The 13,785-nt window shown below is 41.3% G+C and overlaps 1 protein-coding gene and 1 long non-coding RNA gene across 8 annotated transcripts in view; one reads left to right on the top strand and one right to left on the bottom strand.

The window, feature by feature from the left end:
* Nucleotides 1–394, bottom strand: part of LOC109450593 (uncharacterized) — a 209,518-nt gene extending 209,124 nt beyond the window's left edge. The window contains exon 1 of the long non-coding RNA XR_012492951.1: nt 299–394. This is a non-coding gene — a long non-coding RNA (uncharacterized LOC109450593). The remainder of the gene's footprint in view (nt 1–298) is intronic.
* Nucleotides 395–572: 178 nt separating this feature from the next.
* Nucleotides 573–13,785, top strand: part of PROX1 (prospero homeobox 1) — a 51,273-nt gene continuing 38,060 nt past the window's right edge. For 2 of the 7 annotated variants that reach the window (XM_074322416.1, XM_074322410.1), the window contains exons 1-2: nt 573–677; nt 8,545–10,335. In XM_074322416.1, coding sequence (XP_074178517.1) covers nt 8,612–10,335 — 1,724 coding nt within the window. In that variant the 5' untranslated portion in view covers nt 573–677; nt 8,545–8,611. Of the gene's footprint in view, nt 678–723; nt 1,244–1,316; nt 1,552–1,826; nt 1,846–2,768; nt 2,949–7,652; nt 7,672–8,544; nt 10,336–13,785 lie in introns of those variants that run through there. The other 5 variants (XM_074322411.1, XM_074322412.1, XM_074322414.1 and 2 more) reach the window with 5 other exon arrangements.

The raw sequence follows: 13,785 nt of genomic DNA, 5'->3' as shown, positions 1-13,785 counted from the left end.
CTCTGAAATAATACACCATTGCAGCCGGGAGAGCGCAGTGGCGCAAAAGAGCTTCGCGGGGTCCGCCTGCTCGCACTCCGCTTCGCTCCTCTGCTCTCCCCTCTCCTCCTCTCTTCTTTCCTGCTCCCTTCTCTCTTCTCCTCTTCTCTTCACCTCTTTTCTCTCCTTCTCTCCCATTCTCTCCTCTCCTCTCCCCTTCTCTCCTCTCGCTCCTCTCCCCTCCCCACCCTCTTCTCTCTCTCTCTCCCCTCTCCCTCTCGCCCCGATCGCTCGCTCGCTCGCTGTCGCACTTACTCACCGTCCCTTGTCCAATTATCATATTCATCACCCGCAAGATATCACCGGGTGTGAGCGCGCGCGTGTTTTCCTCTCTCTGCCGGCAGGAAAAAAAAAAAAAAAAAAAAAAGCAGCCTCGGTCCCCTGCTCTCTGCACCGCGTAAGTATCTTCTGTCCCCTTGCCAGTCCCCTCCCCTTTTCCAGAATCACTTGTACTAGCTTGTTCTTGAATGAGAAGAAAAGAGACTCCCAGGACTTAGACCCATGTAAACACCTTTTTTTTTTTTTCCCTCCAGGAGAAAATGGTGTTATTTAAATGAATCCTAATAAAATAGCCGGTCAACAGTTTCTGAGCAGGAGACTCAGTGGAACTCAGCGCTCCCTCCTCCCAGTTCCTAAGAGTAAGTGATCCGCTTGGCTTTTATTTCTTTCTTTCCTGCTGGTGGCTGGGGGTGGTGTTGGCGAAGGGGGGAGGTTGATATTGCTGGACTTGTCGCTGATCTTGTCACCTTTTGTGTGCTGTGTCTGGGGTGCGCGGGGGCGTTTGCTTCCTTCCCTTCTTTCTCTCGCCCTCTCTTCTCAGGAGAGAGGACCGCGAGGGGGACAGGGTCGCTTTTTGTTCGTCTGGATCCCCGCTTTCCGCCAAGCTTCATCCTTCCTATCTCCCTCGGTTAAAACTCCTGGGCTCGTCCCCCACGTTCTTTCTCTTTGTCTAGTTTATTATAGCTGCCTTTCTTCCAGGCTCTTCCAATTTGCTTGTCATTTGCATACCTTTCACTTCTCCTTTTTAACCCCTGCAGAGGGCCAGGGAGCGGGGAGGAGGGGTGAGGGAAGAGGGGGGCGCTCTGTTACTTTCCTCTCTAAACGCTGTCGAAGCCGAAATGTTGGAATCGGGGTTGGAGTGGTGGAGAGATGGTCCCGAGAACAGAGCGCGGCGCCCCTCTCCTGAGCTCCCGGGAACCCCAGGGTAGGTCGAGTGGAGTAGGGTAAGGCGGTACCAGGAGCCTCGGGGGGTCGAGTGGAGGAGGGTTTGGGGCCCGAGCGCCGCGGGCAGACGGACAGATCGCGGTCGGAGTGGGGATACAGGATGTTCTTGGGCAGCGGATGTGCGAGGCCGAGACTCTCGCAGTCGTTGCTGGAAGTCTGTGGTGCTGGGCTGCTTCGATCTTGTCTTTTCTGGGTGGTACCTACAGTTTTGCCTCAGTTCGGAGGACTGGGAAGGGAGAAAAGGAGAGGTCAGAGTAATTGTTACTCGGACGAATACTGAGGAGCGCGGTAAGAGCCGCTATCTTGCCTGAATAAACAAGGAGGGGAACGGGGGGCGGGGTGGGGGGGCGCGGAGGCGTTGGAGGGGAGACATCACCCAAAGTCCAGTTTAGCAAGTTGTTGGTTCTTCTAGTGTGCCGGCCAATTACTCCTCCGGCTAAAACGGGGCGTCGCTGGAGAGTGTGGCTTGGGGATGGGGGCAGAGGGGAGGTAAACGGCGAGTCGCTTTCCAGACACTCGTTCGTCTATCGCCCCTTCTCAGCTTCTTTGGAAGTTGAGAGTTCTCCAGGCCGGCTGAGAGAAGTAGGTTGAGCGATAGTCTTCAGTGGCCCAAGGAGGCAGGTTGGAGAGTGAACCTGCTGGTGCTCTTGGCGATCCAGAGCCCTCCTCTGCCTGGGGGGAGGCTGGAAGCTCACCTGCTTGTTTGAGTCTTTCCAAGGAGGTCTGTGTTGTCTCCTGGAGCTTATAAAAACAGAGCAAGCACAGGATGGCCTTCTCTCAAAGTCAAGGCTAGAAGTCTCTTCTCTCTTCTCTCCTCTTCTCTTCTCTTCTCTTCTCTCTCTCTCCTCCCACCTATACCCTCCCTTATGAAAAAAAAAATAATCATTTCCTTTCCTAAACTAGGTAGGCAGAGGTGTATTTTTTAGCAGAGTGCGCATGAGCAGGCCTGACAGGTGTGTTGTGTCAAGAAAGACAGGTGCAAATTTCCTCTGTGTCTGTGTGTGTCTGTACAGTTCCAGACCACAGTGCATGCCCCAGGGTTGTAGAGGTTTATGAATTTATGGTTGCCCTGGTTAATAGGATTGTCTGAGCTAATGGGAACGGGCTAATGGGAGTGGGCTGTTGCTATGTTTTGAGCCCTGCCATGTGAGTTCTTTGATTGGGGGTGGGGGCCAAGTTGGTATGTGTTTGTTTATTTTTCTTAAGGATGTTGGCAGGCTGCTGCTGAGGCTGTGTCTCAGGCTGCTGTCTGCCAGGCGGCTGAAAGTACCCCCACTTCAGGCAGCAGGTGGAGGGAGATTGACTTTCCCTTTGCTTCCGTCCAGTTTATGTCTATCTATCTCCCAGGTCTGTGGTGGTGAGGGTGGGATAGGGGTGGGGGTGAGAGCTGGTGTGTGTGTGTGTGTGTGTGTGTGTGTGTGTGTGTGGTGTGTGTTGGACAGCCGTGGGTGGTGTGTGTAACTGCCAAGAATACTAAAGTCAGTTTGAAAGTGTTACTATCGTTAAAGCTTATCTTTTTAGCATGCTTTCTCTCTGCCCAGAAAGAATAGGTATGTGCATAAACTCTTTCAAGTCATATGTTAAATATTCTCATAAAGTAGAATGAGCCTGTCATTGTACCAGACATGTGCCAGATGTCCTAGTTATTACTTTGATGAAGAAGGAAAATCTCAAGTACGTGAGAGGTAACTGTGCTTTTCTATTTGATGCAAGATGTGGGCAGTCAGTTCTTGCAAGAGTTTCTTGCAAGAACTTCTTTGTATTTTCAAAATGAAATGAGTTGTATGTAGTGAGGAAGAGAAAGGGGAGGATTCAGGTTAACCTTTCCACGCACGCAACATGGACCTGTTTATATAATGGTAAACTAGACGAAGGTAAGGACTATAGCTTGATGTGTGAGGAAGATGTTGAGAATCCAATCTAAGCACTATATCTGGATTCTTCAAACTTGGCCTTTACATGTTTTTCTTTACACAGGCTACTTCTTGAGTCGCATCGAATTAGGTTAGATGGTGAATGATTTTTGTTGGTTCTGTTACTTGGGTGATGATCGTTGTTTCATGAAAATGAGATAGTATGTGTCATTTATTCTTTAGACTTCAACATCAGAGTTTCCCTCCAATACTTTCCTTGGATGCTTTTGAAGTTCTTTCATAATTAAAATGTCATCTACGGATATGTTCTTTTGCTTTATTTTTAATAGGGGTTATCTGTGATTGGCACTTACTGATATTTTTATGTGTCTATTGTGCAGAATTCTATTTAGTTTAATAACTACCTTGTGGGGAAAAAAGTCCTGTCTACATAACATGTATCTTTGTTTCTACTTTATTCATTTCCTAGCATCATTCCTCTACAAGTAGCACTTGCAATCTTAAAACATAAGCTAGCTGCCAGGCTTGCTTTTCATTTGTTCCAAGTATAAATTTTCCCCCTGAATTTCTTATATCATTTTAGGCAACTGCTAATATAAGAAATTCCTTAGGTTCAGGGTTAACAAAAGAAATTATAAAACATTACTGATTTTATAATATGAAGATGGCTTGCACATGACATGTTATTATAAGACTCCATATAAGAACCTGTATAAATTGGGAAGGACATATACATAAGAAATTTCTCACACCTTATTGCCTACTGTAGTTAAAATCTTCAAAGGATATTTAGAGTATTTCAAATTTCTACGAAAAGAAAAAAAGTGTGTTTTTTTCTTGAGATTATTTCTCACTCTGATTTTCTAATGTGGTGAATTATTACCCTTTACATGAGTAGAAATATGGATATGTTAGGCATGTCTCAGGAAATATTATATGTTCATTTTGCTGGTGACAATGGATGGAATTTTTGATAGCATGAAGGAATTTGAAATGAAATGGTTATGATTTGAGAACTCTATTATGATACGAAAATTTTAAATCTGATATAAGATTTTGACAATACAATCTTAGTTAATTGAAGTGTTAACTTATGTCAAGTGAATTCTTCAAAATAAATGTCAAAGCCTTCCTTAACCTGATCCTAGGCAGAAACACCTCCAAAGGAAAAGTTGCTAATTAACAAAATGAACTCTTGAATACAGCGAAGGGGACAGCGTAGTGATTTGGGGGTAGGGGGAGAGTTACCTAAATCAAATCATCTGATTTCCCACACCCCCCGGAGTTACTGATTTCTAGATTGACTGAAAATGTTTTTGATAGTGATATTCCATTTGAAATTTCATAACCAGGTTGACCCAAATAGATAAGAGACCCAGTCAAAGGATGGTTTCTAAAAGAAGGGTAAGCTTGAGCAATTTCTTCAAATCATTTTATTAACAAAGACAGATATCCTAAATAATCCAAATGAGAAACCAAGCCACCCTTACACTCCCCCTGCCTCTTAAAAGATGTGTCTGAACTATCTGGATAAGTACTGTAATGAAACACTTCTTTGTCCAGAATCTGGACTCCAGATAATTGTGTAAAAGTTGCACCCCCCCACCCCAAAATAAGTTCTTTGTTAAAGTAAGAGCACTTAACCACTTTCTACTTCACCCCAGGGTGTTCCTTCAAAATTCTTCACTGAAAATTATTTTCTACTAACATTAAGCTATCAGCTACTTTAGGATTATGTTAAATGGAATGTCAGATAATTCAGATTTTAAGAAGAATCTTTTGGAGTAGTTAAAATCTTACTTGATTATACCTGGCTGTTTGTTCTGATATCATCTTTTTTGGGGAGGAATCTGCTATGCTAAAATATCCGTTGTGTAGGAATTACCAAAGCATTTGTGTAATTAGATGCCAAATGGTGCAACAAAATATTTAATAGTGAAAAATATTCTCTATAGATTTTCACATTAATTAAAGAGGAGTTTACAGGATTAGAGTATGTGTATCTGATCAGTAATACACTTGACTTCAAAATCAACATCAGTATTTTTCTGCATACTTGCAGATCTTGATATTCACCATTGCTGACGAAGAGGTTTCATAGTGCCTGGTTAAAACTCAAAATTAATGTTAAAATTAAAATATAAGGAGACAATGATGCTAGGAAAAATAGAAGGCAGCAGGAAAAGAGGAAGACCAAATAGGAGATGGATTGACTCCATAAAAGAAGCCATAGACTCGAGTCTACAGGAGCTGAGCAGGGCTGTGAGGACAGGACACTGGATGTCACTCATTCATAGGGTCGCCAGGAGTCAGAGCCAATTCAACGGCACGTAACACACACAAGAATCAATTATAACTGTAGTTGAAATATTCTGGCTTAGTACATACGTTGAAAAATAAAGGAATTTTTAAAATCTTAAACTCATTCCATAGCATTCTCTAAATTCTGAATTGGGAAATCATGGAAATGCTTTGAAAATGTTTTCAAGTGATTTAGTTTATATTATAGTCATTTAACAGTATGTTTTTTTATGTAGCAAATATATTTACATATATAACTTGTGTATGAGACATTATGTTGGTAAAGTACTGTGTCAACCAGTGATAATTATTTAATCCTGCCTAGAGCCTCCAAGGGTTATAAGCCCAACATGCACTATTACTTTTATTTCTAAGTTTAGGTCTAAGCTATATGGAGAGATATATTTATTTGTGCTTATTAATATAATGCCCTGTCATGCTGGATTATACTAGTTTTCCTATTTTTCCCATTTGTTTCATCCTATTTATTATGCCTCAGCTGGACATTTTACAAGACCTAAAAGGAATTAAATTTTCTTAGCCCCAAACAGAAATGAATCATTATTGAATCTAAAAACTCTGACCAGTTAAAAAAGAATTGCAAAAACCAGATGAGTTTGGAGGAAGTTACAGGCTATTTTGTTCTTAAAAGACCCAACAAGCATGTTTCACACTTAGTCTCCACTGAAGATGGGAGTATCATTTGTTTCCACCTTAGGAAGAGCACAGCCCGCCTCTTGGCTCTGGCATGAAGCAGGGATGCAGCTGTTGATACCTAGGCTAAATGAGAGGAAGTGTAGTTGACGCAAGGTAAATGGCACTTGGGAAAGGAAGGATGCCTGTGGGTGACCTTGTGCTCATCTCTTACACCAGCATCTCATTTCTGAGTCTCTGTTGCAGAGGTACTCTTCCTATAGCAAGGATGGGTAGCAGGAAAATCCAGTTCAGGTGTTAAGGTGAATTGGGGGAGAAAAATACTACAGAAAGTTTGTTCAATGTTTTGATTGGAGAGTCGCGTGCTTTGCAGGCGGTACTAAAGAGAAAAGGATTTGCACACAAAAAGGAAAGAGGTAAAATTTTAAAATAATGACAGCGAAGTCTAGTTTTGGAAAGCTGGTATGCATGCAAAAATAACCTCCCCACAAGGTGCAGGTCTTTCTGAGTTTCGAAATAATTCATCTTTTTTCTTGTTTGTCTCCGTCTTCCCTTTTTATCTCTCACCTGACAGCTACACCTGATTTATCATATCGAATGTATTTGTGAAAGATTTGTCGTTGCCTTTCTGGATTCCTGAAACCAATTTTATTATTAATGTGTGAGGGGGTCTCAATTATTCTGAATTCGAGTTTGAACCCAATATTGAAGTTATTAAGCTGTGTTTCCATTCCAAATTCAGGAAATTTTATCCTGAGCATACAAAATGTACTTTATTCTCAAGCATATAAAAATAGATAAAGAGGCATCATACTGCTTTCATGATACTCTCAAACAGGCTCTTTTAAAATGTTGTATCTTCATATAGAAACCAGGAGCAAGGACTGCTTGATGAAATCTTTCTCGCTTAAAAAAAAAAAACATACACACTGCCATCTAAGCAATGAGCATTTTCTTGATTTTTACAGGTTATTTCATGCTGAAATTATGCCTATTTGCATGGATAGTCATTCTTTAAAACTAGCCACAGATGCAATCCTAGGGAGCATGTAGATGTTTTTACAGGTGAACCGAAAGAGATGGGAGCTGTTCCAAACACTCTGCACGCTGCTTTTGGCAATGGACCCTGTTATTGTGAAGATGTGCTCTGTTAAGCAAACGTGAAGTTTAATATTAGATAAACCGTGTGTGAAAAAAATATTCTCATTTTCTTCATAAAATGTTAATTGTAAGCAAAAAGATGTGACATCTTCTATTTATGCCAAATTGGGTATTAGCATCAGTCGTTAGTAAGTCACAAAATATGTCAAGTGCCTTTTATAAAATGCAAGGAAGGATGTCCTCTTTTTATGGTGTATTCCCAAGAAATAATGGAAGTTCATAGGCAGAGAAGGTATTTCTCTTTCTCACCTATATTGGAGTGATGTGATTTTCTTTCTTCTTTATGTATCTTCGTTCAGTCTTTTTTTTTCCCCCTTAAATTTGGCATAAGACAGGCAATTCACAAATGGTATATATTAAAGAGTTTCTTTAAGCACATGAAGTATGATTTTGGCAGATTTGAACAGAAGAAAACTGTGTATGTATCCTTGCCTAAGTAAATTTATTGATTTCTACAAAGTGACAATATCCTTTTTATTTTTTTGCAGTGAGCCCCTTTATAATAATTTAGGTCATCAAAAGGACATCATGAAAATTTATAAATATTCTCATACTTCCATTAAAATATACAAACAGACACCATCTTCAAATGCGATTTTACTAATAAAAATGCACAGCTATGCTAAATAAGCAGACTTGTAATATGAGTATTTGTGCATTTATTTCAATGTTAAATTGCCCATTTATGTTCAAAAGATGCTGATGGGGGTGTGTTCCTTCCCATTTCACATATGATGAAAATATTTTAAAATTCAGCAGTAAGGAGTATGTGTTAAATATTTGCATTTATTTTTAAAGTCTTTTTCTTTTCATAGCGTTAAAACCACAATAATTTTAATGCAGAAATGGAATTTTTCATCCAAATTTCACGCAGCCTCCAAATTTAACCTTATTTCTTAAGTATAGCCCACTTTCATCTTCTTTTGTAACATGAATCTCAATGCCCAAAATTTAATCAATTGGTTGTCAGAGGCTGTGTACTTATAATCTACTGTTTCTTCTGAAGATAAACAGTATCATTTTAGGCATTTGTGAAAGAGAATCATATTACTGGTGCTTAAGCAGTTTTTTGCTTTTTTTTTTTTTTTTAATCTTAATCCATCTTAAACCAGTGGAGCAGAAATATTTAAAAATGTTTCATTTCAGGCAGAGTGCATAATAAATTGCAATAATTGTAATGTGCCATAAATCCCAGAGCCTATGCATTTTGCATTTGATTCAGGATTGAGGTCAGGAAATTTGGAGAAATTTAAAGAAAATGATTCATCAGTCCTTTTGTTCTGTTGGCCAGGGTCCCGGGATTCTTGAGCTGTGCCCAGCTGACGAGCTTTTGAAGATGGCACAATAACTGTCCAGTGATGCCTGACCATGACAGCACAGCCCTCTTAAGCCGGCAAACCAAGAGGAGAAGAGTTGACATTGGAGTGAAAAGGACGGTAGGGACAGCATCTGCATTTTTTGCTAAGGCAAGAGCAACGTTTTTTAGTGCCATGAATCCCCAAGGTTCCGAGCAGGATGTTGAGTATTCTGTGGTGCAGCATGCAGATGGGGAGAAGTCAAATGTACTCCGCAAGCTGCTGAAGAGGGCGAACTCGTATGAAGATGCCATGATGCCTTTTCCAGGAGCAACCATAATTTCCCAGCTGTTGAAAAATAACATGAACAAAAATGGTGGCACGGAGCCCAGTTTCCAAGCCAGCGGTCTCTCTAGTACAGGCTCTGAAGTACATCAGGAGGATATATGCAGCAACTCTTCAAGAGACAGCCCCCCAGAGTGTCTTTCCCCTTTTGGCAGGCCTACTATGAGCCAGTTTGATATGGATCGCTTATGTGATGAGCACCTGAGAGCAAAGCGCGCCCGGGTTGAGAATATAATTCGGGGTATGAGCCATTCCCCCAGTGTGGCATTAAGGGGCAATGAAAACGAAAGAGAGATGGCCCCGCAGTCTGTGAGTCCCCGAGAAAGTTACAGAGAAAACAAACGCAAGCAAAAGCTGCCCCAGCAGCAGCAACAGAGTTTCCAGCAGCTGGTTTCAGCCCGAAAAGAACAGAAGCGAGAGGAGCGCCGACAGCTGAAACAGCAGCTGGAGGACATGCAGAAACAGCTGCGCCAGCTGCAGGAAAAGTTTTACCAAATCTATGACAGCACTGATTCTGAAAATGATGAAGATGGTAACCTGTCTGAAGACAGCATGCGCTCGGAGATTCTGGATGCCAGGGCCCAGGACTCCGTGGGGAGGTCAGATAATGAGATGTGCGAGCTAGACCCAGGACAGTTTATTGACCGAGCTCGGGCCCTGATCAGGGAGCAGGAAATGGCTGAAAACAAGCCGAAGCGAGAAGGCAACAACAAAGAGAGAGACCACGGGCCAAACTCCTTACAACCAGAAGGCAAACATTTGGCCGAGACCTTGAAACAGGAACTGAACTCTGCCATGTCGCAAGTTGTGGACACTGTGGTCAAAGTCTTTGCGGCCAAACCCTCCCGCCAGGTTCCTCAGGTCTTCCCACCTCTCCAGATCCCCCAGGCCAGATTTGCAGTCAATGGGGAAAACCACAATTTCCACACCACCAACCAACGCCTGCAGTGCTTTGGCGACGTCATCATTCCGAACCCCCTGGACACCTTTGGCAACGTACAGATGCCCAGCTCCACAGACCAGACAGAAGCCCTGCCCCTGGTTGTCCGCAAAAACTCATCTGACCAGTCTGCCTCCGGTCCCCCTACTGGCGGCCACCACCAGACCCTGCACCAGTCGCCTCTCTCCACCGCAGGCTTCACCCCATCCACCTTCCGTCACCCCTTCCCCCTTCCTTTGATGGCCTACCCATTTCAGAGTCCATTAGGTGCTCCCTCCGGCTCCTTCTCGGGAAAAGACAGAGCGTCTCCTGAATCCTTAGACTTAACTAGGGAGACGACAAGTCTGAGGACCAAGATGTCATCCCACCACCTGAGCCACCATCCTTGTTCACCAGCACACCCACCCAGCACTGCGGAAGGGCTGTCCTTGTCGCTCATCAAATCCGAGTGTGGCGATCTTCAAGACATGTCCGAAATCTCACCTTATTCGGGAAGTGCAATATCCTTTTATTTTCCCCTCAAGGAAAACAAAACCAAAAACAACAGGCTTCCCAAAGGGTCAGGTTTACACAATACGTAGACTAATGTCAATTAATATCTTGTTAAGAACACAATCTTTCCTATTATTCAAAGTAATAAGCTTTTATCCACACGTGTGGCACTTCTGATGGCACAAAACCTTCCCACTAAACCAACATCTTTGCAACTTTCACAGGTTATTTGCTTCCAAGAGCTAATATTTAAGATGTGCTTCTTTTGCAGTGTTTTTTTTCTGTTGTTTTTCCTGTATTCTTACCCTGTTTTTAAAAGAGTAAATTCAGAGATGGGGGAAAAAAATCTCATTGTAATATTGAATTCTATCAGATATATTATTTTTTTTAAAGATGGTAAGTTTTATAATGGAGTGAAAAGTCAGGCTCAGATCCCTGAGATTCCATGCGAAGTCTCCCTTTAAGCCAACTGAGCCCTTTACAGAGGGCATCATTCAATGAAGAGCACTGTATTGGTGGGAAGCTGCGGTGGGAGAAAGATGGATGTCGGAGGGAAGTTAGATTCTCTCTTTCATCTTGAAGTGAGACATGGTTTTTTTAAAGGAAATACACAGGTACTGATTTATTCAGACGGCATCGGTCTCTCGTTCACCCAAGGTCTGTTCTTTGGGTTTGGTGCAGCTGCCTCCATGCATGATTACCCTCTGTTCAGCCATACACAGAAATCTTTTGTCCTAACATACACAAAGCAAATTATTTTAGAAAGCGAGAGAGCACAATTAAATATAAAACTCAGCTGTATTCGACTTAAAAAAATGGCTCTTTTTATGACTCTTTTATATTTTGAACCTGACTTTGATGTAGTGATGCAGTGATAGTATTTTTTATTAGACCCTGTCCTGAACTCCAGCTATTTTTAACTGACGATTTTTTTTTTCTCTGTAAATTGGTCCTTGCAGTAAAATTTTAAAAATCTTGTAGTCATTGGTGGTTTGGGATAGTAGAACAATAGCATTTGGGGGCAGGTAGAGGCATGTTTCTTTAATAAATTGCAGATGGATATAAAATTTAGCAATTAAGTTGGCTGTTGCTAAATTGAGGACTTTGAGCAATCGTCTTGATGACTAGAAATTGACATTTTAGTGTGTAAGCCCACTCCAGTGGCTGCCACGTTAAGTGCAGAGTCCCAGCTCTGGTGGAAATGTGTTTTCCTAGGCAGTGAAGGGCATCCTTCCAGCCAAGTCTTAGGATACTGGTGAAGATTTCTGATAAGATGAAGGGGAACTAGTATGAGACCCACAGGAAGCACAAAGTCTCTTTCCACATTGAGGAAGAAGAGAATCATGTCATGAGGGAAGAAGAGAATCATGTCATGAGGGAAAGGAAGAGAAAGATGTTGAGCACTTAGATACAGAAAAAGAAATTGAGTTTGGGGTTGGTTGCTGATTTAACTTCTACCTTTCAAAGATCTAAAATGGAATCCACCAGTCAGGAATCAGAGCTGCACAAAGTACCTTACCTGTTCTCATAAGCAGGCAATAAACATTGGTTAATATGATTGGAGTACAGCTGTTGGTGATAAGAAAGGCAAAGTAAGACACAATGGCTTGAATGTTTTTCACCCCTTTTCAGGATGAGCATCTTCTGAGTTTCATACCAGGTTACTGTCAGGGGCTAGACCCCCATTGCTCCTCAGAGATTTCTTACTTCATTTTGAAGCCAATAGTAGTGATGGTTGTGTCTCTCTCTCTCTCTCTCTCTCTCTCTCTCTCACACACACACACACACACACACACACACACACACGCACGCAAGGGACAGGCCCATTTTGGTGACTATTTGAAGCCAGGATTTCAAAGTCCGAAAAGTCCATACTAAACTCTTTAACTCAAGATGACAGTTTATGGCTTTCTTTTTTTTAATTAGACTTTTCATTGTAAGCAGATAATTATGTCTGTGTTTTTTGTTTTTGTTTTTTGTTTTAAGTAAGTTGGGTCTTCTATAAAAAAAAATCTTTTAGATTGCTTTAAGTGTTGGCCATGTTCATTGTCTCACCCTTCCTAAATCCCCTGAGGAATTCTGAGGATTTGAATTGAAAGAAATTCCTTTATTTCTACAAGTATCAAAGGCTTTAAAGAGAACACAGTTGCTGCTTCTTCAGATGAATAACTTGTCCTCTCTCCTAACAATGTAAGGTTCTGTTGAACAGTGGTGGTTTGGAAACACCTGTGTTCATATGAAATGTTCAGTGCTTATTCCTGGAGTTGTTTCTTTCATGTAGCCAAATAACTTGGGCCTCTCGTTGCAATTAATGATTCTATTTCCCACCTTCTAGCCTTCTAGCCTGTTTCTTTCTCTTTTCCCTCTACCACATCACACTTAACCATTTATCTCATTGATAAATTATTTCTTAGGAAGAAGATAGTCAAGCAACCTTTTCTATAGTCCATATAATTCTGAAGCCAGTGAGGATGTGAGTATTTGTTGGGAAACTGGGTCCACTTTTCTCCTCTCTCCATCCTTGCATGGCAGTGAGTTCTTTCCTTGATTTACCTGATGATGTGTAGGCAAAATTCTCAAACGTTTAGTTTAAAGAAATATCTGGGGATCACAATGAGTGATGTCTTACTTCAGTTTTAGGTATACGAGCTCATATTTGAACGTGTGGTACAGTTATTCCTAGAAAAGATAACTAGAAATGAGCAGAAATGGTACCACTATAATTATTATGTTTTTATTTTCAGTTCATGGCTTTCCCAACTGTAATGAATAATTTAATTCTTAAAGAATTCTTTCCCATTCCAAAGGGCATCATCTGTTTCTGTGAACAAAGTAGTCAAGATAAGAACTATTGAGAACACCCGCTTATCAGATAAATCCATTTTAAGTTCAATACATTAAGCGTATATGTTCTATATAATAGAACACACTACCTCATTATCCCTTCTAAGAGAAAGGAAGTAGTGAATGTGTGCATGTTAAACTGAACTTCAGTGCACCTGCTCCAAGAGGTCACGTCTTGGGTATAAAAAACTGTGTTCAGTATCTTTGCAAATGAATCTATTTAATCAAATATTAAGTTTTATTCAAATTGCAAAAGAAACAGCCAGCCTATTGCTTTTCTTCATGATGTTCCTTGTCATTCATCCTCTTTGCATCTCAAGAAAAATAGCCTTGTTTAGGCCTCAAACATTTGCATACACCCAATTAAAGCACAAGAGGAGGATTATCAGCCTTTAAGACACGCAGGTGAAGAAACGGAGCCTGTTGTCTGTGACAGCCTGCTTTCCCGGACTCAACTTTTAGGGAGAATGTTAAAAACACTGGAAGACGTTTAGAAAGGAAAATGGCTTAGTAATTTGAAACTAAAATCCAACAGAGAAACATGGATTCAGAAATGAATTTCTGAAATGTGAAATAATCCATAGAAGTTGATCTTTTACATTTTTTAGAAGTCTTG

Source organism: Rhinolophus sinicus, linkage group LG17 (genome assembly GCF_036562045.2).
Source record: "Rhinolophus sinicus isolate RSC01 linkage group LG17, ASM3656204v1, whole genome shotgun sequence".
NCBI lineage: Eukaryota > Metazoa > Chordata > Mammalia > Chiroptera > Rhinolophidae > Rhinolophus > Rhinolophus sinicus.
This window is presented reverse-complemented; position numbering and strand designations above follow the sequence as displayed.